General features: G+C 31.9%; 2 protein-coding genes across 3 annotated transcripts; one reads left to right on the top strand and one right to left on the bottom strand.

The window, feature by feature from the left end:
- Positions 1 to 719: 719 nt before the first annotated feature.
- LOC126746701 (uncharacterized) lies at positions 720 to 8690 on the top strand. Of its 2 annotated transcripts, none has more exons than XM_050455039.1 (2): positions 720 to 3723; positions 8616 to 8690. In XM_050455039.1, exons 1-2 carry the CDS (start codon positions 738 to 740, stop codon positions 8654 to 8656), a joined length of 3027 nt encoding a protein of 1008 aa, XP_050310996.1. In that variant the 5' UTR covers positions 720 to 737; the 3' UTR covers positions 8657 to 8690. The 2 variants fall into 2 exon arrangements, with proteins under 2 accessions (XP_050310996.1, XP_050310997.1); XM_050455040.1 differs by lacking the exon at positions 8616 to 8690 and having other exon boundaries at positions 720 to 2523; positions 2933 to 4058.
- Positions 8691 to 15303: 6613 nt separating this feature from the next.
- Positions 15304 to 20791, bottom strand: LOC126747059 (eukaryotic translation initiation factor 3 subunit A-like). Its single transcript, XM_050455552.1, has 4 exons — positions 20685 to 20791; positions 19415 to 19511; positions 18470 to 18610; positions 15304 to 15377 (listed from the first exon to the last, which is right to left on the bottom strand). Exons 1-4 carry the CDS (start codon positions 20700 to 20702, stop codon positions 15304 to 15306), a joined length of 330 nt encoding a protein of 109 aa, XP_050311509.1. The 5' UTR covers positions 20703 to 20791.
- Between the last annotated feature and the right edge of the window lie 979 nt (positions 20792 to 21770).

Raw genomic sequence — 21770 nt, 5'->3', positions numbered from 1 at the left:
AGTGAAAATTTTGTAGAATTGTTCGATAATGCGTTTTTCGAAACAATGGTGTGCCCTTAGAATCTAAGAATGACGATAAAAATATTCAAGCGGAATCTTCAATTGAAAAAAACAACATATACAATTTGGATGAATTCTTAGATGAAGAAGAAGAGCCCTTAAATCCTGGGGGCCAAGAAACTTGGCTTGACAAATGTAACCTAGAAAATATCTGTTTTGCCCCAGGAGAAGGTAAAACGCCAATACATTTGATGCTGGACCAGTTTAGCGATGAACTCTCATTTCCTACACTTTTCTGTGGACATGCTATGAAATTTTTTACAAAATGCTCCTATTCCGACCAGACCAAAATACAACTCCAGCACAAAGACAGGCGATTTGCAAGGACAGACTATCTGTTGTATACATTTAAAAAACGTCAACTAATCCAATTATCCAGTGCAATTGCAACATGTCTCAGAAAAAAGAGGAATGAGGATGGAAAATAAACAGCTGGACAAGTAAGGCAAGCAAATTTTCTAGACCAGCTTATTCGATTTCATTTTCTTAGTAAAATTGCGGGTTGACCTGCTTATTGGAAGCACGAAAAGACAAAATTACTATGTATGATTCGTCAATTTGGCATCCCTACGCTATTCTTTACAGTTTCAGCAGCAGTAACAGCATGGCCCGAATTAATCAAGGTATTAGCACAAGTTGTTGGTCAAAACGTTATTACTCTAGAGGCGGCCGCGAGTATGCCCTACTTAGAAAAAACTCGCTTAATTAGAACAGATCCGATAACTTGTGCCAGATACTTTGATTATCGGTTCAAACTGCTATTCAAGCATATGAAAAGTCAAAATGGACCCTTTAAACAAAATCCCATCGAGCATCATTATTACCGCATAGAGTTTCAACATCGTGGGTCTCCTCATGTTCACGGGTTATTGTGGTTATCCAATGCTCCAAAATTCCAAGAAACACCAGAAAGTTTCAAAGAGTGTGCCGAATTCGCGAACAGGTATATTACTTGTAATAGTGATTTAGAAAGTGTCCGTGATATAATTCAGTTTAATACGCATCATCATTCTAAATCGTGTCAAAAAGAAGTGCGGGGACACAAAGTTTGCAGGTATGGTATCCCATACCTTCCAATGGATAAATCGGTAATTCTAACGCCAATAAAAATTGACAAAACTAAGGAAGCGGATTTACGTAAGGCCATGTCTGAAAAGTTTTTGATGATAATGCGTAGGCTTAAATATAAACCAGATTTGTCATTCGAAAACTTTTTGGCTGACCTTGGTATGTCTAAGGATGAGTATCTTAATGTTATACAGCACAACATATTTAAAACCACTTTATTTTTAGAAAGGCTGCCCAAAGATGGATTTATTAACAACTTTAATACAGAAATGTTTTCCATGATGAAGAGCAACATGGACATTCAGTTGGTTTTTGAGCCATATGGTTGTTGCACCTACATAGTTAATTATATCAATAAGTCTCAAAGAGGTGTATCTGATATTTTAATGAAGACTATGGAAGAAATTAAAAAAGGTAATTTAGATGTTAAAGGCAAACTTAAATCTCTTGCAGCAGCTTTCTTAAATGCGAGCGAAGTAAGTGCCCAAGAAGCCGCCTACAGCGTGTTACAACTACCGATGCATGACACCTGTACCTCCTATGTATACATCCATACAAATCCAATCAAGGAAAGGACAAAAATGTTGAAACCATTAACAGAACTTAAAGCCATGGACAATGATGTTCCCAATATTTATTGTGATGGACTTATAGAACATTATGAGCAAAGGCCCAATGAGATGGAAAACATATGTTTGGCAGAATTTGCAGCTTACTATGACTTCTTTAAGAAACGAGCAGAAACAAAGACTAATGGTTTACCTTTAAAAGATGGAAGTGGTGTTTTAATTAAAAGGGGTCATGCTAAAATTTTAGCTTACCGTAGTTATGGACTTCAACAAGACCCTCTTAACTATTACAGAGAACAAATAATGTTATACATCCCATGGAGAAATGAAGTGGATGAAGTTGAAAATGAGAACATTGATCAACAGACCATATATAAAGATCGATACCAAGAAATTGTTACAAATCGACAAAAGTTCAATGTCTTAGATGAACAGGTAATCGATGAAGCACTGAAACTTGCCGAAGACCGATCCAATCAATTAGACGATGGTGGATTCGGTGGAGAAATCGATGATGAGTTTATGTCTTATGGCCTAGACAACCCCATTTATGATCCATTCAATCACATCATCGATAAGAAAGACGACGAAGCGCCAGTAAAACATATCGCTTTCCCAACGCCTCATCAGATAAGCGATTCAGAGTATGAAGACCTCATAAGCAAACTGAACCATAAGCAATATCAGTTCCTTAATGTTGTCCAAGATAGTATAATTGAAGGGGAAGTTTTCTACTGCACACTTAGTGGTCCAGCCGGTACCGGAAAAAGTCACTTAATTACAGTAATAACTCAGTCGTTATTACGCCATTTCAATTCAATACCAGGTAATAATCCCGAAAGTTTAAAAGTGTTACTTTGTGCGCCTACAGGTAAAGCGGCATTTAATATTGGAGGTATAACCTTACATTCGGCATTATCGTTGCCCGTCAGTCAGTATGGTGAACAACTAATTCCGTTACACCATGACACTTTAAATACTATTTATTGTAACTTATGTGACCTAAAATTAATTATTATAGATGAATATTCCATGGTTGGCGCCAGATTGTTTGACCAGATTAATAGTAGATTGCAGCAAATCTTTAAATCTGACGCCATCTTTGGAAATATTTCAATAATTTTATGCGGCGATAATCGTCAATTGCCCCCAGTAAGGGATATGTATATTTTTTGCCCAGTAAAAACAAATCCGTATAAAGAATTATGTGGAACTTATTTGTGGGATCATTTTAGGTATTTTGAGCTTACAGAAATAATGAGGCAAAAAGAAGACAAGTCTTTTGCAGTTGCCCTAAACAATATGGCGTTTGGTAAAATGACCGATGAAGATGTGCAATTGATCAAGTCCAGGGAAGTTGACAATATTGATCTAATTCCTGAAGACACTATGCATTTATTTGCCACCAATAGAGAAGTAGATGCATTCAATGAAATGAAACTTTCTACATTTCAGACCGAGCAAGCAATAAGTCAAGCCAGAGACGTAATCAAAGGAAGTTGCTCAGAACGATTAAAACATTTATTTTTAGAACATGCTAAAAGTTTAAAAAAATCAGAGAGTTTTGGCCTAATGTTAAATTTAATATTGCAGGTAGATGCTAAATACATGATTTCAATGAATATAGATACCAGTGATGGGATAGTCAATGGTGCTACAGGTATCCTGCGTCAAATAGACTATGACCAAAATAAAGTTCCATACAGAGTGTGGATGGAGTTCTTTGATTCCAAGTCAGGCAAGGAATGCCGAAAGAGAAACGAGTCCCTTAGGAAGTCTATGTATTTATCACCCACTTGGACACCCATAGAAAGAGCTGCAAGAGCTGTTAAAATTCAAAAAGGCAGCAATGTTCACGTTGAGCGTCTTCAGTTTCCTCTTTTAATCAGTGAAGGAATTACAATCCACAAAAGTCAAGGTGCCACCTATGAACAAGTAGCTGTTCACATTGGTAATGGAATGACGAGAACCAGTACCTATGTGGCATGCAGTCGGGCTACAAAGCTAAGTGGCCTCTACATAATTGGTAAGTTTAAGGCCCCTAAACCGGCAACCGAAAAGGATGCTGCTTATAAAGAACTGGTAAATATGCAAGAAAACAAGCTTTTAACATCCAAGTATAACACTCGGTACCTTAATGATTCCAATGTCAAATACATTATTGCTTACCAAAATGTGCAAAGTCTACCAAAAAATCTCAATCTTATAAAAAATAATCCCATTTTTAAAGATGCACATTTCTTAATTTTTGTTGAAACCTGGTTATATAAAAACAAAAAAAATATAAAATTAAATGATTTTGAAGTGTTTGCCAACTTGAGTAACGATCGACCTGTAAGTAAACCCTTTGGCATAATTTGTTTTAAGAAAAAAAATGTATCAGCAAAAATAAAGTCAGTGAAAAAATACACCAAAGATTTTTCTGGTATAGTTTTTCAAGCAATCACATTTTACTTGAATGAAATTTATGTCATAGCAGTTTATATTCCTCCAAAATTGAGCATTGTACAAGATAAACTATGTTTTGAAGACATTATTGATCAACAAAGTGATATACTAATCATTGGTGATTTTAATCAAGATATTATTAATCAAAATGAAAATGGTTTAAAAAATTATTTAATATCTAAAAGTTTAAGTTGCAAATTGAGTATTGGCGAATCAACTACAAAATCAAAAACTCAAATTGATTGGCTTTTTAGTAATTTTAATAATTTAAGTTACAATTTTTATAATACTGTTTACAGTCACCATAAATCTCTAGTGGTTAGTATTTATGATAAAGGTTTTATTCCGAAGCAGCTAAATCAGAACGTTGATAACAATAAACCATTCACAAAAGGTTTTAATGAACTAAAATTTAATACCAAGCAAATCCAAACACAAAGTTCATTATTTGACTCTACTTGCCAAAGCGTAGATAATGACATGGTAATAGATATTAGTTCAGATCATGAAAACAATCTTAACTTATTTAATAAGCCACCTGCTTTATTAAACAGCGATATGGTATCATGTTATGCAAATAGCACCATACAGTCATTTTTATGTTTACCCGAATTTCGCGTTTCTATTTCAAAGCGAAATACAGCGCTAAACAGTACTCTAAATGATATTATGCTCACGAAAGTTAATTCCACATTAAAAGTTCGACAATTGGTGTCTGGTCGAAATGGTGAAAATTTTGCTGTAAATCAACAAATGGACGCACAATCGTTTTGTCAATCTTTGATGGGAAAATTAGATGCAGATGATTTTGGCATTTTTATAAAAGCTAATGTTCATGAACTTTTAAATTGTCAAAACTGTAATATTAATATTATATAAGTAATATACACTCACTTTCTTTATTTTCCTGAAAACTGTGGCAATTTAATTGATTTTAATTCAATGTTAATGCTAAAAGACTCTGACAGATTATGCCCACACTGTAACAATAATTTGAAAACACGCTCAGTGGTTACTTGCCAGAAATATTTGGTAGTATGTCTTCAGAGAATTGGCCCTCAAGGGAATAAGATAAATGCTAAATTTTACAATTTTGCTTCTGAAAGTGTTATTTTAGATGATCAAATATTCAGAGTAAAAAGTGTTGTTAGGCATCATGGAAACACCATTGGATCTGGTCATTATACATCTATAGTTAATTATAACGATCAGTGGTGGAAGTGTGATGATAATCGCATAAGTAGAATATCTAGTTTTGATAACAGTTTAGAAGATGTATATTTAATATTATTAGAAAAATGTTAAATTTTGTTAAAATACTAGGACCAACCTATTAAACGTAAAGAAAATTACAAATGTTCGAAACAATATTAAAAAGAGTTTTGCATTACCAAAAATAAGCCATAAGTGATTAATTATTCGCTTTCACAATGAAAATCCCTTTTCTAATTTCTTATATATATTGCTAAATTGTTATTTTGGACAATCAAATAGTTAGACTTTAAACAGAACTACATAAAAAAGAACACATTTTTAAATGTAAATAACTTTATCTTTTAAATCCCAATGATAGCTGTTAAAAATAATACTAGTATCGAAAAATGAGTTAAAAAATGTAAATAAAATTATTGGAATGTATAGACAATTAATTGCCATATTATTATTTCAAAATCTATGCCTGTTTCAAGGGTATATTAAAATAAAATAGCAGTTTGGTATTTGTTACAATGATTTATTGAAAACGAGAAATTTGTATTGATAATAAACTATGATTGTCTTATAGCTTTAGCTACAGCACCACTTGACATTAATAGCAACTTAAGTTAACAAAAAGGCTTAAACAAAAGTACTAAAACAGCTAAAAATGCTAAAGTACCAAAAGCCCAAAAACACTAAGCTGCTAAAAAATGTCCAAGTTATGTTGTGCTAAAACATTAATCCAATCAGGTACATTAAATACTAATTTATTTTTATACTGTTTTGGTTGAGCAATTACCAAAATAACTGCATAAAAATAATATAATAATAACTAATTTATTTATTTATTAATGGTAACGTAAATAAACATAATTTAATTTCAGAATAGTTAACCAAAAGATAAAGTTTTTTAAGCCTAGTCAATTTTTGAGCCCGAAAAATAGGCCTATTTAGAAATTAATTACAAGTTGAGCATTGACCTGACTTACACTTACTTAATTTATTATTATTATCTTATAAATGAATAAAGTATCAGTTTGGCATTTTAAATCCTATTTAAAGTTGTAAAAAGCTAATAATCATTATGTTTAAATAATATATGACCAACAAATAGTTTTCACATCATAATTGAAGTTATCATACTTTTCTTTCATAATGATAAACTATGATTGTCTTACAGTTTTAGCTACAGTACCACTTGACATTAATAGCAACTTTGGTAAATAAAAGGCTTAAACAAAAGTACTAAAACAGCTAAAAATGCTAAAGTACCAAAAAGCCCGAACACACTATAAGCTGCTAACAAATGTCCAAGTTATGTTGTGCTAAAATAATAATCCAATCAGGTACATTAAATACTAATTTTATTTTTGTCTGGTTGGTCAATGTCATTAAAGATTTTAATGTCTAATATAAATAGACAAGAATGTTCTTATAATTTTGTAATATGTTTAATTTGAAATGTTAAAGAAAACATAGTAAAATATATTTTTTAAAGGGCAAGAAAAAATTGTAGGCAAATATTTCTGTTTTACTGTTTTATCACATTTTAAGTAATTTTTATTACTCTTTTAAATGTATTCAGTATTAGTATTGGTATTTTCAATCCTATTTAAGTTTATAAAATGGTAATAAAATTTAGATTTAAATTGACATATGACCAACAAGTACTTTCAACATCATAATTAATTGAAGTGATCATAATTTGCTTTGATAATTATAAACTATGATTGTCTTATAGCTTTAGCTACAGTACCACTTGACATTAATAGCAACTTTAGTAAATAAAAGGCTTAAAGGAAAGTACTAAAACAGCTAAAAATGCTAAAGTACCAAAAGCCCGAACACACTATAAGCTGCTAACAAATGTCCAAGTTATGTTGTGCTAAAATAATAATCCAATCAGGTGCATTAAATACTAATTTTTGGTTTTTGTCTGGTTGGTCAATGTCATTAAAGATTTTAATGTCTAATATGAATAGACAAGTTTAATGATTTTATAATTTTGCAATATATTTAATCTGAAATGTTAAAGAAAACAACAAATTACATTATTTGAAGGGCAAGAAATTGTAGAAAAACATTTCTTTTTTTTACTATTTTATTACGTCTTAACTCATTTTTATTATCTTATAAATGTATAAAGTATTAGTATAGGGATTTTCAATCTTATTTTAGTTTCTAAAATAGTAATAACATTTACGTTTAAATACATGACTGGCCAACAAGTACTTTTAACATCATAATTAAAGTTATCATAATTTGTTTTGATAATGATAAACTATGATTGTCTTATAACTTTAGCTGCAGTACCACTTGACATTAATAGCAACTTAAGTAAATAAAAGGCTTAAACAAAAGTACTAAAGCAGCTAAAAATGTTAAAGTACAAAAAGCCCAAACACACTATAAGCTGCTAAGCAATGTTCAAGTTATGTTGCGCTAAAACAATAATCCAATCAGCTACATTAAATACTAATTTTATTTTTGGCCGGTTGGTCAATGTTATTAAGGATATTCATGCCTAATATATGAGCATAATTATCTTATAATTTTGCAGTCTGTTTAATTTAAAATGTTGTTATTCTTATATTATATTGTATTATCTAAGGGGCAAAAAAAATAGAACAAATACTTAAAAACAGAATTTAAAAAATATTCTCATAATGTTAATACTTGAGCAATAAACAAAAAAAAAACAATAATATTATACATATAATGGTCAACAAATTACAAGACAGTTTCAATAATAATTGGCAGAATTCAAGTATAGTACAAAGGCTAATACATGAATGAGTACCTACCTAAATAGCTAAAAAAACGCTAAAATAAAAGGTACTAAAAGCCTCAAAACAGTACAAAAATTACTGGAAGTTGCCGGTTTTATTGTTTATACAATTACGTGCATATTTATGTAGCACTTTTTTCCAGTTGACCAATTTTACAATATTGAGATAAACTAGAAAATATTTGGCACTAGAGTATTAACAAATTGAGTATTATTAGTCAAGACATGCAAAACAGTCAAGACTTAATCGTAACTATTGAAAGGAATACTTTTGTTATTTTTAATATCTCTCTAAAAAAAGAATTAAAAATTTTGGCAACTGTTGACTAGTTGGCCCCGCAGCAACAATTGTCTATTGCTTTCGAGAAATGAATAATTTCTTGGGTATGCAATACTGATGAGTTCATAATGAGGACGAAACAATATGTTGCTCATAAGATGCTAATAATATGGTTTCTTTTTCTAGTGATCCATTTGTATTCCAGATTCTATTTTAATCGTGATCAATCAGCAGCCTTTAATTTGAAGAAAACGCATTCAACGGACTTGACAATGACAAGTGGATAGATCCTTTTATAGCAAGAAATTGGATGGCTTAAAATTTAATTATTGGTGAGGACTGTTCTTGTTTTTAATATTTTATTACATTTTTTCATTCTAGGTCTATAAAAAAAAACAAAACAAGAAGTTTTATGGTATAATCCAAAGCTGCAAAACTTCGACTGGAATGAATTGAATGAATTGACGAAACAGTGGACTGCCAAGGCAGTTGTGCATATAGGTCTCCTGATGGACCCGTCAGGCCCCACCTGGGGTTACCAGAGCCCAACGGCCTTAGAGAAACTGATAAGGCTCTCTGGTCTGAAGGACTTAAAGTCGCTCGGTACACTGAAAGTGTTACCCAAGTATTTGAACCTGGCGCGCGTGAGTGCTGGGCACTCCCCGACTACATGGTCAACGGTTTCATCCTCCTCATAGCACCATCGTCATTCCGGGTTGTCCGCAATACCGATAGTATGGAGATGGCTTTTTAAGTGCCAGTGACCGGTTAAAAGACCTGTCACTAGCCGAAAACTTCGACTGAAATCCGAGGACAATTAAGTAAGTTTTTACTCAAAAAATGTTTTTTGGTAAGACAACTTTTTAGAACTAAATTAAAAAATAATTTTAAGAAAGTTGCAAAAAATTATTCAGTTCACTATCAGTCAGACCTACGATTTAATCATTGAAATATAAAAGCTACTTTTCTGAACATTTTCATTTCTTATAACTTTTTTGGTCTAAACATATATTGTTTATTTTTTTTAATTATGCGCATGTCTCTTTATATATATCCATAAATTCGGTCACTCTGCAATATTGACACTTTTATTCAAGTAAAAAATATGGTTATTTCTGCAAAACTCTTTTTACTAAGTAACTTACTTATTGTTTATTATATTTGACATATAACACACTATATTGACATACAACGCGACTATATAACACATTATGGTTCTTTGAAGCATGATACCCCAACAACTGGTCCTCTCTTTCTTTGTCATATAAACGTTGGCCCCCCCCAACTCACCAGACTTGAGTACACATGATCATTTTTGATTTTTTTAAAGAATTTCTTTATGGCTCTTCACAGACAAGACCTATAGGTTCCAAACTGGTCCCCACGGACCGTGTTTAGTCGCTTTGACCCAGTTTAGTCGCTTTGCTCCTATACTTTTGGTCCCTATACTAACACTTGTATGAAGTATTAGTATAGGGATTTTCAATTTTAGTTTCTAAAATATTAATAACATTTACTTTTAAATACATGACTGGCCAACAAGTACTTTTAACATCATAATTAAAGTTATCATAATTTGCTTTGATAATGACAAACTATGATTGTCTTACAGCTTTAGCTGCAGTACCACTTGCCATTAATAGCAACTTAAGTAAATAAAAGGCTCAAACAAAAGTACTCAAACAGCTAAAAATGCTAAAGTACAAAAAGCCCAAACACACTATAAGCTGCTAAACAATGTTTAAGTTATGTTGCGCTAAAACAATAATCCAATCAGGTACATTAAATACTAATTTTATTTTTGGCCGGTTGGTCAATGTTATTAAGGATATTTATGTCTAATATATGAGCATACTTATCCTATAATTTTGCAGTCTGTTTAATCTTAAATGTTGTTATTCTTATATTATATTGTATTATCTAAGGGGCAAAAAAAAAATAGAAAAATACTTAAAAACAGAATTTAAAAAATATTCTCATAATGTTAATACTTGAGCAATTAACAAAAAAAAAACAATAATATTATACATATAATGGTCAAATAATTACAAAACAATTACAATAATAATCGGCAGAATTCACGCTAAAATAAAAGGTACTAAAAGCCTCAAAACAATACAAAAATTACTGGAAATTGCCGGTTTTATTTTTTATACAATTACGTTCATATTTATGTAGGAATTTTTTTGAGTTGACCAATCTGATAATATTATTAATTTGTCCTATAAATCTTAAAAATGAGAAACCTTAGAAAAAAATTGGCACTAAGAGTATTAACAAATTAAGTATTATTAGTCAAGACATTTCATCATGATATTATTAATAAAGGCATACTTTTGTTATTTTTAATATCTCTCTAAAGAAAGAATTAAAATATATTTTTATTTCAACAAATAAAAATATATTTTGGCAAATGTTGACTAGTTGGCCCCGCAGCAACATTTGTCTATTGCTTTAGAGAAATTAATAATTTCTTGGATAATACTGATGAGTCCATAAGAAGGACGAAACAATACGTTGCTCATCATAGTCTCATAACTTTTTATTTAGGAACCATTTACATCATGATCAACCACTTGCTACCAAATATATTATAATTTAAAGGAAAAACATTCAAAGGACTCAAAAATGGGCAAGAGGATTCATCCAATTGCGACAGGATTTAATGCACAAGAATAAGAAAATAATTACACATTCGAGGGTAGATGAATTTGGTAAGATACCATTAATACTAAGTACTTTATAGTAGTAAAATAGAGTAATCTAAAACTATCCTTTCTTGACCAACAGGCAACTTTCTTGGCGATTAAGAACAACTAGTTATCTGAAGCCAACACCATACCAAGGGTCGTGTCCTACTAAGTCGTTGTTCACCGGTCCCAAGGAACTCACGTCTACAAGATATTCGAGAACCGCAAACAAATTAAATTCATAAAAATATAAGATAGAGAAGGGTAAATAAGAAATAATAAAATTAAACATGGAGAATATTTTAAAGGAGATTTTTTTCATTACAGACCATTCAACTTGGCTTATTGACTGAAGACCGTTTTTTACTGAGAACGCCTACTGTACAATAATTGAGCTCACGGTACAGTTTCTCCGGGAGAACGTAGACCAGAAAATGTTCCAAAATATAACACATGTATGTAGTATAGACGTATAAATATATTGTTAACGCACAACCATGAAGATATAATAAGAAAATGTAATAGTGGACTGTATTTTAGTAAATGATATGGTTCAAAGGAATTGTACGTTACATACACACATGGTTTTAAATGTTTGAAGTAAAGGGCACTTACCAATGGTCTTCTGTCTTCACTGTAGATAGGGACGTCCCTTTATATAACTACCAACTTCATAAGCCTTGCTCTCACAACCAAATACAAATTAAAAGGTCCTTATTTTAGGTTTCGTAAAATTGTTAGATCCGGCACTCACGTCGTTCTTAACCCGATTGCTAGTCAATTGACTCTGCTTTTACCTTGCTGGTAAAAGTGCCCAGAATATACCAAATATGTGTAGTACATGCGCGATTAATAGATTTTAACAATTATGATTTAGCGGTGCGCTAACATTATCGGCCGCCAAAACACACAGTGTTTTCAGTGGGAAAAAATATACTCTCGAACAGAAAAATAAACAACAAACACCAGCATATTGTACACCCATGTAAAACTAAAAATATAAAAATAAAATTCTGAAATTACCTATTGAAAATTCCCTATTAAATTCCCAAATTCAATAGGTAAGACTTATAGACTAATTAAATTGTTAATTTTCAGGAAGAGGACACAGTTTAATAACTGGTCTCTTAAAATTACCCACTGAAGTTTTAACCGTTGCAACGCGAATTTGTCCGTCTTCACCGGGATGCAGTTCAATAACGCGACCGAGAGGCCATTTTAGTGGCGATTTTAAATCGCTCTGAATCAAAACTAAAGCATTAAGTTTTATTGGAGTAGACGGATTTGACCACTTGTGGCGCTGTTGCAGGGTGTTTAAGTATTCGAAAGAAAATCTCTTCCAAAAATCAGCGTGTAATTTTTGTATAAGTTGCCATCTAGACAGTCTATTTATATTCAAATGACTTAAATCGGGGTCTGGGATTCCAGAGTTTAGAGGCTCGAGTGTTAGAAAATGAAAAGGTGTTAAGGGTAAGAGATCATTAGGATCTGTAGATTGTGCCGTAAGAGGACGTGAATTTAAAATGGCCTCGATTTGACAAATTAAAGTTGACATTTCTTCAATAGTCAGTTTTTGGTCTCCAACCACTCTTAAAAAATGGGATTTAAAACTCTTAACTCCCGATTCTGCCAACGCGTTGAAATGAGGTGAAAGAGGAGGCCCAAGGTGCCAACGAATTAAAAGTTTCTCTGAAGCTTCCTTGGAAAATTCTACAAGTTGATTTTTAAAACCTATAAAATTACTGCCCTGGTCGCTCCAGCAATCAGTTACAGTGCCACGTCGTGAAATAAATCGGCGAAAAGCCGATACAAATCCTTCTGTAGATAAGGTCGTTGTAAGTTCCAGATGAATAATTTTGTATATTGTGCAAACAAAAACGCAAACATATGACTTAAAAACCTTTGCACCGCGGTAACGATAGGGAGTTACATAAAACGGACCACAAAAGTCGATTGCTATATGAGAAAATGGCTTTAACTGATTGATTCGATGAAATGGTAAATTTCCCATTGGAGGGGGCTGATATGGTTTTGGTTTTGTTCTAAAGCAAAGTAAACACTTTGATAATAATTTTTGTATGACATGTTTAGCAGAAATGATCCAGAATTGTTGTAGTAATAAATGGTGGAGGGTTTTTAGGCCTGGATGCAAATGTTGGCTATGGGTATACTCAATAACTAAGTTAGTAAAGGGATGAACTTTTGGTAATAGGAGAGGATGCTTGGCAGAGTAGGGTAAGTCTGAATTTTGAAGACGTCCACCCACACGCAGCATTCCTTCCTTGTCAATAAATGGTGAAAGTTTTCGATAAGGTTTTGGAATAGGAACATCTTTATTTAGTTTAGAAATAAGATCAGGGAATGACGAAGTTTGGACATGTTTAATTAAGACAGAGTAAGACTTCCACATTTCATCTGGACTCGGATTTTTATACAATTTTGTAGTATTTTTCTTAAAATTCATTTTTACTCTGAGACAATATGACAAAATGCGTTGAATTTTAGGTAATGACGAGAACTTATTGATAAGAAGATCCAAAGTATGATTCTCAACAGTCGTAGTAAAAACCTTGCGTTTTTCCTCCATATTTACAGCGCTAAAATCCTTTTTTGGAAGATCCCTTACACTATCGGGCCAACTACTTTTTGGATGCCAAAGAAAAGCAGGGCCCTTCCACCACAAATCATGATAGATCAATTTAGAAGCTGTTAAGCCTCTGGAAGCACAGTCAGCTGAATTAATAGCTGATGGAATATAATACCAAGATGAAGAGGGGATTATTTTTTGTATATGATTTACTCTGTTTCCCACAAAGGTCTGCCATCTCTCTGGAGGAGAGTTTAACCAGGCAAGAACTATTTGGGAGTCAGTATAGGCATAAATATTATTGATGGTAATATGAGTAGAAGAGGTGTGTATGACAAAACTCACCAGATTGCTTAAAAGAACCGCGCCTAGTAATTCTAATCGAGCTAGAGTTTGACGATTTGAAATTGGTGCTACTCGAGACCTTGCGCAAACCAAAGATACAGAAATTTGATTACCACCTTCTACCCGAAAATAAACTACTGCGGCGTAACCTTTGTTAGACGCATCACATATGGCTATGATGTCACAAGATCTGTTTGCAAGACTAATTTGCCTTGGAAGTTTAAACTCTGATAACAGGGGAAGTTCAGATTTTAACTCGGTCCATAACTTTACTAGAGGTTCTGGAGGAGTATCATCCCAATCTATTTTTAAGAGCCATAGTTGTTGCATAATGTATTTAGCTAATAATAAAATAGGACAAAGAAAACCTAAAGGATCAAATATTCTTCCTATGACCTGCAAGATAGTACGTTTTGTACATTCAGATTCATGTGGTTTGTATTGATAAGTAAATATGTCACTTTTTGGATGCCATTGAAGGCCTAAAACCTTGATAAAATTTGGTTGTTCTTTGTCAAAAGAAAGAGACATTTGGCGGTCAGATTCAGGGACTGCAGCTAATAAATCTGGACAGTTTGAGGCCCATTTGGCCAACTGAAATCCACCAGATTTCAATAAGTCGATTAGCTCCCTTTGAAGATCAAGGGCTGAAGAAATAGAAGGGCTAAATCCGAGAACATCGTCAATATATGTATTTTGTTTTAAAATACGACTTGCATTGGGAAAGTTTTCCTTTTCGCGTTCTGCGAGTTCATTAAGGGTCCTTATGGCAAGAAAAGGTGAGCTAGACACTCCAAAAGTAACTGTATTGAGTTCATATTCGCGAATTGGATCCTTTGCTGAGAATCGCCACAAGATTCTTTGAAATTTTCTATGTTCCGGGGTTATCAGGATTTGTAAAAACATGCGTCTTATATCGGCTATGAAAACTATCGGATAAAGACGGAAAATAAGTAATAAAGAACTCAAATCGTTTTGTAATTTAGGACCAGGTAGCAAAGTGTCATTAAGACTAAGACCTTTAGGACCCTTTGCCGAAGCATCCCAAACAACACGGAGTTTAGTGCTAATACTATCCGGTTTTAGTACACAATGATGTGGCAAATAACACGAAATATTTGGTTTGGGCAAGTTAAATGGAATAAGAGTCATATATTCATGATGAATATATTCATTTATAAAATCTGAGTAAGAATTGTATAATTCAGGATTTTTCATAAGTCGGGATTCAAGAAGTAAAAATCTTCTGAGGGCTTGAGGATAAGTATTTCCTACGTCTGGTTCCGATTCTTTAAAAGGAAGGGATACCATAAACCGACCAGTAGAGGTCCGTTTGACAGTTTGGCTAAAAATCAACTCAGCCGTTTGATCATCCCCTGAAATTAAAGGAGCGGAAGGGATTTCTTCAAGTTCCCAAAACTTGGTCATTATTAACTCAAGAGGTTGAGCTTCTGAGTTGTGAAGAAAATAAGAAGTCGTTTTCGAGGGACAAGAATTATTGTTTACTTTACCCAAAACAATCCAACCGAAGACGGTCTCAATAGCCGTAGGCTGACCAACTTGGCCAACAATTTTCTTTTCTTTTAGTATCTCAGTAAAAACTTCGGCCCCTAATAGTAAATCAACTGGACTAGAAATATAATAGGATTGATCAGCAAGTTCAAGCCCTTGTAAGTGTTTCCATTCATCGTTTTGTAAAGTAAATGAAGGCATGTTTGAGCATAATTGTGGTACAACAATGGCTTCAAAGGACAATAAAGGATTAACTTTCCACTTTGGTTTTATGGTACAATGAGCTATGCCCTTTGAAGTGAAGGATGACATTTTATTTAAACCAAAAATTGAGGTTGTAAATTGACGCCTTGGAAGACCAAGACGGCGAAGACAGATTTCTGAGATAAAGCAGTTTTGACTGCCATTGTCAATTAAAATTCTTATGGGTTGATAATTCCCTTTACCATCCATTATCTCTACGACAGCTGTAGCTAGAAGAACAGGACCTTGAATAGCAAAGGTATTACCACAATGGGTATTTAGATTATCGTTAGTTTGGTGGGTTGTGGCATAATTAGTAGTAGAACAAGAGGGTAGGTTTGAAGCATTAGGTTCAGAAATATTTTTAGACATATGAATTAATGTATGGTGTTTACCATTGCATGTCTTACAACGATATGTTGAAGAACAATTTTGAACAGAATGAGATGGGTGTAAGCAGTTTAAACAAAGTTTCTTCTGCTTAACAAATGAAAGGCGATCTTGCGAATTTTGTTCTGCGAATTTTGTGCATTTTGTAATTACATGTAAGGCATTACAAAGAAAACACTTAATGTTAGGATTAGGTAAAGCATTGTTATTAGATACGTAGGCTGAAAAGGCAGTAGCAGGTTTATTATTGGATTTGAAATTCGGGTATATATTTTGTTTGGTATTTGGCTGAAAATAAGATTTGTTAGATTTATTAGATATAGAATGTTGCAAAGACTCTAAAGCTTTACATTTATTTTCCAAAAATAAATATAAATTCTCATATTTTGGAATTTCAACTTGACTAAATTCTATTTCAAAACTTGTTCTTGTAGGTATATCTATTTTCTCTAGTAGAATAAAAAACAGTAAAAAGTCCCAGTTTTTTGTTTGAAATCCGAGAGCATTCAAGACTGCTAAAGACTCTGAAAATGTATCAATCAAATTTCTTAGTTCTTTCGAGCTGTCATTTCTTAGTGTAACTGACATTATTGCATGAATTGCATTAGAAGCCATAAGCCGTTTATTTTGATAACGACTGATTAATTTATTGTATGCGATATTATAGTTATCATCTGTGATAGCAATGCCTGTTAACAGTTTCAAAGGCTCTCCTTCAAGAAAAGAAAATAAATACTGTAGTTTTTGAACATTGCCTATGTTATCATTGTCGTGAACAATTTGGTTATACAAATCAAAAAATGTTGGCCAAGATTTCGGATCACCCTTAAAGGTAGGCACACTTAATTTATGCAATTTAGCATTTGATTCAACTCGAACAACATTGGAAGAAGATTGATCGGTTTGCAAGCAAAGTTTGTTGTAAATCATTTTACATTCGTAATAATTCTTCACAACATCTTTCTGAATTTTGTCTTGAGTTTTATAATCCTCATCAGAATCTTCTGGGATTGCCATAATGACAGAATTATGGTACTCTCCAAATTTTTCATAAATTTCATCCAAATCGGTATACCTAACTTTAAAGTGCTCCATGTATTGCGGACTTTTTTCAGACTCTTTAGCGAAACGATGACATTCAGCTATGCTATTAGTAAGCACATCTCGTTTCTGAATTGCCTTTTTTAAAGACATTTTTTTTCTTTAATAAAAATTTTTTATTTTAATTTTTCCCTAGTTTTTTTTTTTTTTGATAGCTATACCTACTTAAATTACCATAAAAACCAATAATCTAAGGCTATAATAAAAATAAGTCACTTGAAAAGTACGCGAAAAGAAAATAAATAAGTTTTGGGATCAAATCTGCTACACTATACTAAAGCTTAAATGCAGAGCCTCGCGGTGCGAATTGACCGGAGTCGAGACTGTGAAATGCAGTAAAACGCGGGACAATTTCTGCCGCGGGATGATAATTTACTCGTCTAAAATAAATTTCAATGTCACTGACGAGCGGTGATCGGTTTTTTGAGAAACATTCAGAAAGGATCGGAAACGAACGAATGACGAGTACCGGTGCGCGCAGCGCTTTGAGCGGAGTACGGATTGCACTACACACTACGTAAAATTTTTAGAATAGTTTTGAAAAAAAACTTGTTTATATGTTTTGGAGACTACAATTATTATTTTTAATTTTTTAATTTTTTATTTTATTTTTTTTTATTTTATACGGTCGAAGGCACCAAAATGTTAACGCACAACCATGAAGATATAATAAGAAAATGTAATAGTGGACTGTATTTTAGTAAATGATATGGTTCAAAGGAATTGTACGTTACATACACACATGGTTTTAAATGTTTGAAGTAAAGGGCACTTACCAATGGTCTTCTGTCTTCACTGTAGATAGGGACGTCCCTTTATATAACTACCAACTTCATAAGCCTTGCTCTCACAACCAAATACAAATTAAAAGGTCCTTATTTTAGGTATCGTAAAATTGTTAGATCCGGCACTCACGTCGTTCTTAACCCGATTGCTAGTCAATTGACTCTGCTTTTACCTTGCTGGTAAAAGTGCCCAGAATATACCAAATATGTGTAGTACATGCGCGATTAATAGATTTTAACAATTATGATTTAGCGGTGCGCTAACATATATGCATTTGAAATAAAACGTTTAATTATTCAATTTTTATGATATATTAATTTATGAATTATACTAATTTTATGATTAAATTAATTAACTTAAAAAATATTTAAAAATAAATATAATAATTTTTTGAGGCTCCTCTACTGCCCCTTCTTCCTCCCCGGCCCCTCCACCCTCCTCTCGGTTCTGCCCTTTCTTCGGAATCTCCATCGGAAGGGCCCTCATATGGCCCCCTCCCTATGCGGTCCCTAAATATTCGGGCGCGGCCCCTCTGGATTCTTTGTTCTATAAAGAAAATAAAATTAAAACTATAAGTGTATTCAAACTATACGGAATATATCACGATCGATGCTGAAGTTGAAACATTAACGGAATAAGGAACATTGCATTTGTTAGAAAATTTAACAACATATGATATAACAAGCGAAAATATTATTTTTAGCGATCACCCTGTATATGCTAACCTTTTTGAGTTTGTGTGTTTTTTTCTGGTGTTGTCCTATGCCAATCTTTAACGATTTTCATTTGATTTCATCGCCATATACGAAAAATGCTATAAAGTTTCGGAAATAAAAAAAAATGAACTTTAATATATTATGAAAATGTAAATACGTAAATTATTCTTCTAGTTTTTGAAGTATCTTATTCGTATTTTGTAGTTAAAAGTTGATTAGTGAGATTTATTCAGGGTTCTACTTACCTTTAGCTTAATATTTTTTTTTATAGTCTCTGATGTGTTCCTAAATTTCATTACAATATTATGTATTTATCGCACATGGCTTAAAAAAATCGCTAATTATATTTAACAATAAGCCTAAAAGAGTGACTGAATTTACCAAAATTTCATTTTTATAGATATTTCTTTCCAATTTAATTATTCATCTAAAAATATTTTAGCTCGTTAGATCCCATCCCAATCCCTTATCGATGTTGTCAAATTTTCAAAGAAGTCTGATGTTCCCTTATTCGTAAACGTTTAACTTTGCATCGATCGTGATTCACCTTCATAAGTTTCATAAAATGTAGGAAAAATCGAATAGTTTTTTTCTCCAAGAGTATTGTCCACAAAAATTAAAATATCCAACTAACCCTCTCTCCTTTGGATTTCTCTCCGCTCTTCCTCTTCTTTCCTTTTTTTCTCTTCCTCCCTCTCCTTAGAGGCTTCGTTTTGTTTTTCCTCTAAAAACTGAATAATAGAATCATTAGTTATTTTTAATGAAATCATGTAATAGTTATTTTAAATAATGCATTAGACGTAGATAGAAAACGATCCAAAAGATTTTTTTTTTAAGATTTCATTGCTGTGATAAAAAACCTTATCAAGATGAAGCACTGTATTTTTGTCGAAGTATTAACGCTTACATCGATAAGAATAATACGTTCCAGTACATTGAAATTGAGCGAAAAGCATATTCTATAACAAGGAGTACAAGGGCGAAATAAGCAAAATTTTATCAGAATTTTAAAATTCGCACATATTATATACGATACTCTTTCTATGACTATGTTATTTTAATTTTAAATCAATTTATTTATCATTCAGTTGTTTGAAATGTTTAGCTTTTTATATTCAGATATATATACCTTATTTAATGATTTAAAACATAATTGTTGGTATAAAAGTAAAAACAGGATAGTTTTAGATAGCGCCCAGGCTCACTCATATCGTATTTTAAAAGAAATATTAAACATTTTAGACAATTTAAATGTCAACAAATACAATTATATAGAGATAATAATTTAGAGATAATTTTAATATAAAGCAAATTACGAAAGAATATGCAATTATTTAATTCTGTGATGTAGTAAAATATATAATTTAATTAGATGATAAATGCACCAAGTCTATAGTTTATTTTGGTAGAATATACTTATATAAGCTAACGCTTATACTTACTACATCATTAATTAGTTATACTACTATAAAATCATATATTTCCTTGGAGAAATAAAGCTTTTTTTTTAAAAAAACAAGAGTGAGAATAAATATTCTTGCACTGATTACGAAATGAAATCATTCCTTTATTAAAAACTAAATCCAAGTGCATTTATTTTGTATGATGAGCTAAATAATAACTACTTAAATCTAATTCTAGGATGAAACTATAAAGCATACCCTGATTCCTGCGAATCATATAAAACAAATCTGATATTCAAGACATAAACTTTTGACGAAATTAAATAGCTGATAAATAAAACTTAATTCGTCGCAAAAAAGAAATTATGTTAGAGTAATTGAGCAAAATTAATTATTACCTTACCATATCAACCAAATATTAAAAAAAAACCTATTTAATGTAACATCGTTCACTAGCCATGTGAATATTAAAGAATTACTTATAAATAAGACGTAACATACCTTTAGCCGCTCGGCCATGTAATTTATGCCCTGCAGGACATGGTCTAATTGGCCTTTTAAGGCCTGTAATTCATTTGTGGGCGGAGGGGGCTGCGCACTACCCGATGACGTATCTATGCAAAAATGAAATAATAATAAATATAAATATCCGAAAACGTTTTTATGTTTAGTTTACAACAATTTTTTCTTAATAAATATGGCATACTTAAAAAAAAATTTCGCTTTGTATTCCTAAAAGCAGACGAATGAACAGTTTTGCTACAAAATTTTCTTATTTTTCGATATTTTTACTATAACCTATCTGGCAAAAGGTTTCTAAGTCGTGTTGATTATTGATGAAAAAAATAAACCAGAAATTACCTAAAAAAATATGAATTGGAGAATAGACTCATTGAAAAGTTCTATTGATGGGGTTAGGACCAAAAAAACTGTTTTGAAGCTCTTCAGGATAGTCAAATTAATGTTAAGTAAGTTTATTCTATTAATTAAACTTTTTACAAAAATTGCTACTTATAGGTGGACTAATTCAAGAATACCAAAAATTTTAAATGAAACAGAACTGACGCAAAAAAAGACTGATCAGTTAATATTTTTATTTAAAATTTATGCAATTTTTTAAAGTCAAATTAATTAAAACTCAATTTTTTGTAATTTTAACAGACCAGAATATTTCTTATTTTATCTGCCTGATTAATCTTTCATAAAACCAGATTACTACTTAATCATTTTAAGTAACAAATTTTCAAATTCCGAGTCGTTGATAATTTGTTATATAAAATAAAAAAGCCATATCTGTTTTTTCATCTATTTGCCTTTATTTAATAATTAAGTAGTGAGTAAAAAAAATTATATTTGTGGGCAGAAGGTTTGGCATATAATTTATGAAATCCTGAAATTGGGATCTCTAATAATATGAATTAAATTACTTTAATCTTTTAATCTTAGTTAATTAGCAAAATGTTGACTAGAAAAGTTTTAAGAGCACTTTATTTGCTGAATGAATTGCCATCCCCTAATTAAAAAAGCTGCAATGCAGAATGCACTTTTAACTATCTTTTTTAGTAATTTTAACAATTTTTTAGTTCA

The sequence above is a fragment of the Anthonomus grandis genome, chromosome 18 (genome assembly GCF_022605725.1).
Source record: "Anthonomus grandis grandis chromosome 18, icAntGran1.3, whole genome shotgun sequence".
NCBI lineage: Eukaryota > Metazoa > Arthropoda > Insecta > Coleoptera > Curculionidae > Anthonomus > Anthonomus grandis.
Note: the sequence above shows the minus strand (reverse complement) of the source record. Positions and strands in the feature narration are given on the sequence as shown.

Coding starts and splice junctions, on each gene's coding strand:
- LOC126747059 (XM_050455552.1), bottom strand. Junction 18,611..19,414: donor AGAAATCCAAAGGAGAGAGG/GTTAGTTGGATA, acceptor TTTTCTTTATAG/AACAAAGAATCCAGAGGGGC. Junction 15,378..18,469: donor CCGGGGAGGAAGAAGGGGCA/GTAGAGGAGCCT, acceptor GTTGATTTTTAG/CCAAACTGTCAAACGGACCT.
- LOC126746701 (XM_050455039.1), top strand. CDS start 738: ATGCCCTACTTAGAAAAAACTCGCTTAATTAGAACAGATCCGATAACT. Junction 3,724..8,615: donor AAGTGGCCTCTACATAATTG/GTAAGTTTAAGG, acceptor TTTGTATTCCAG/ATTCTATTTTAATCGTGATC.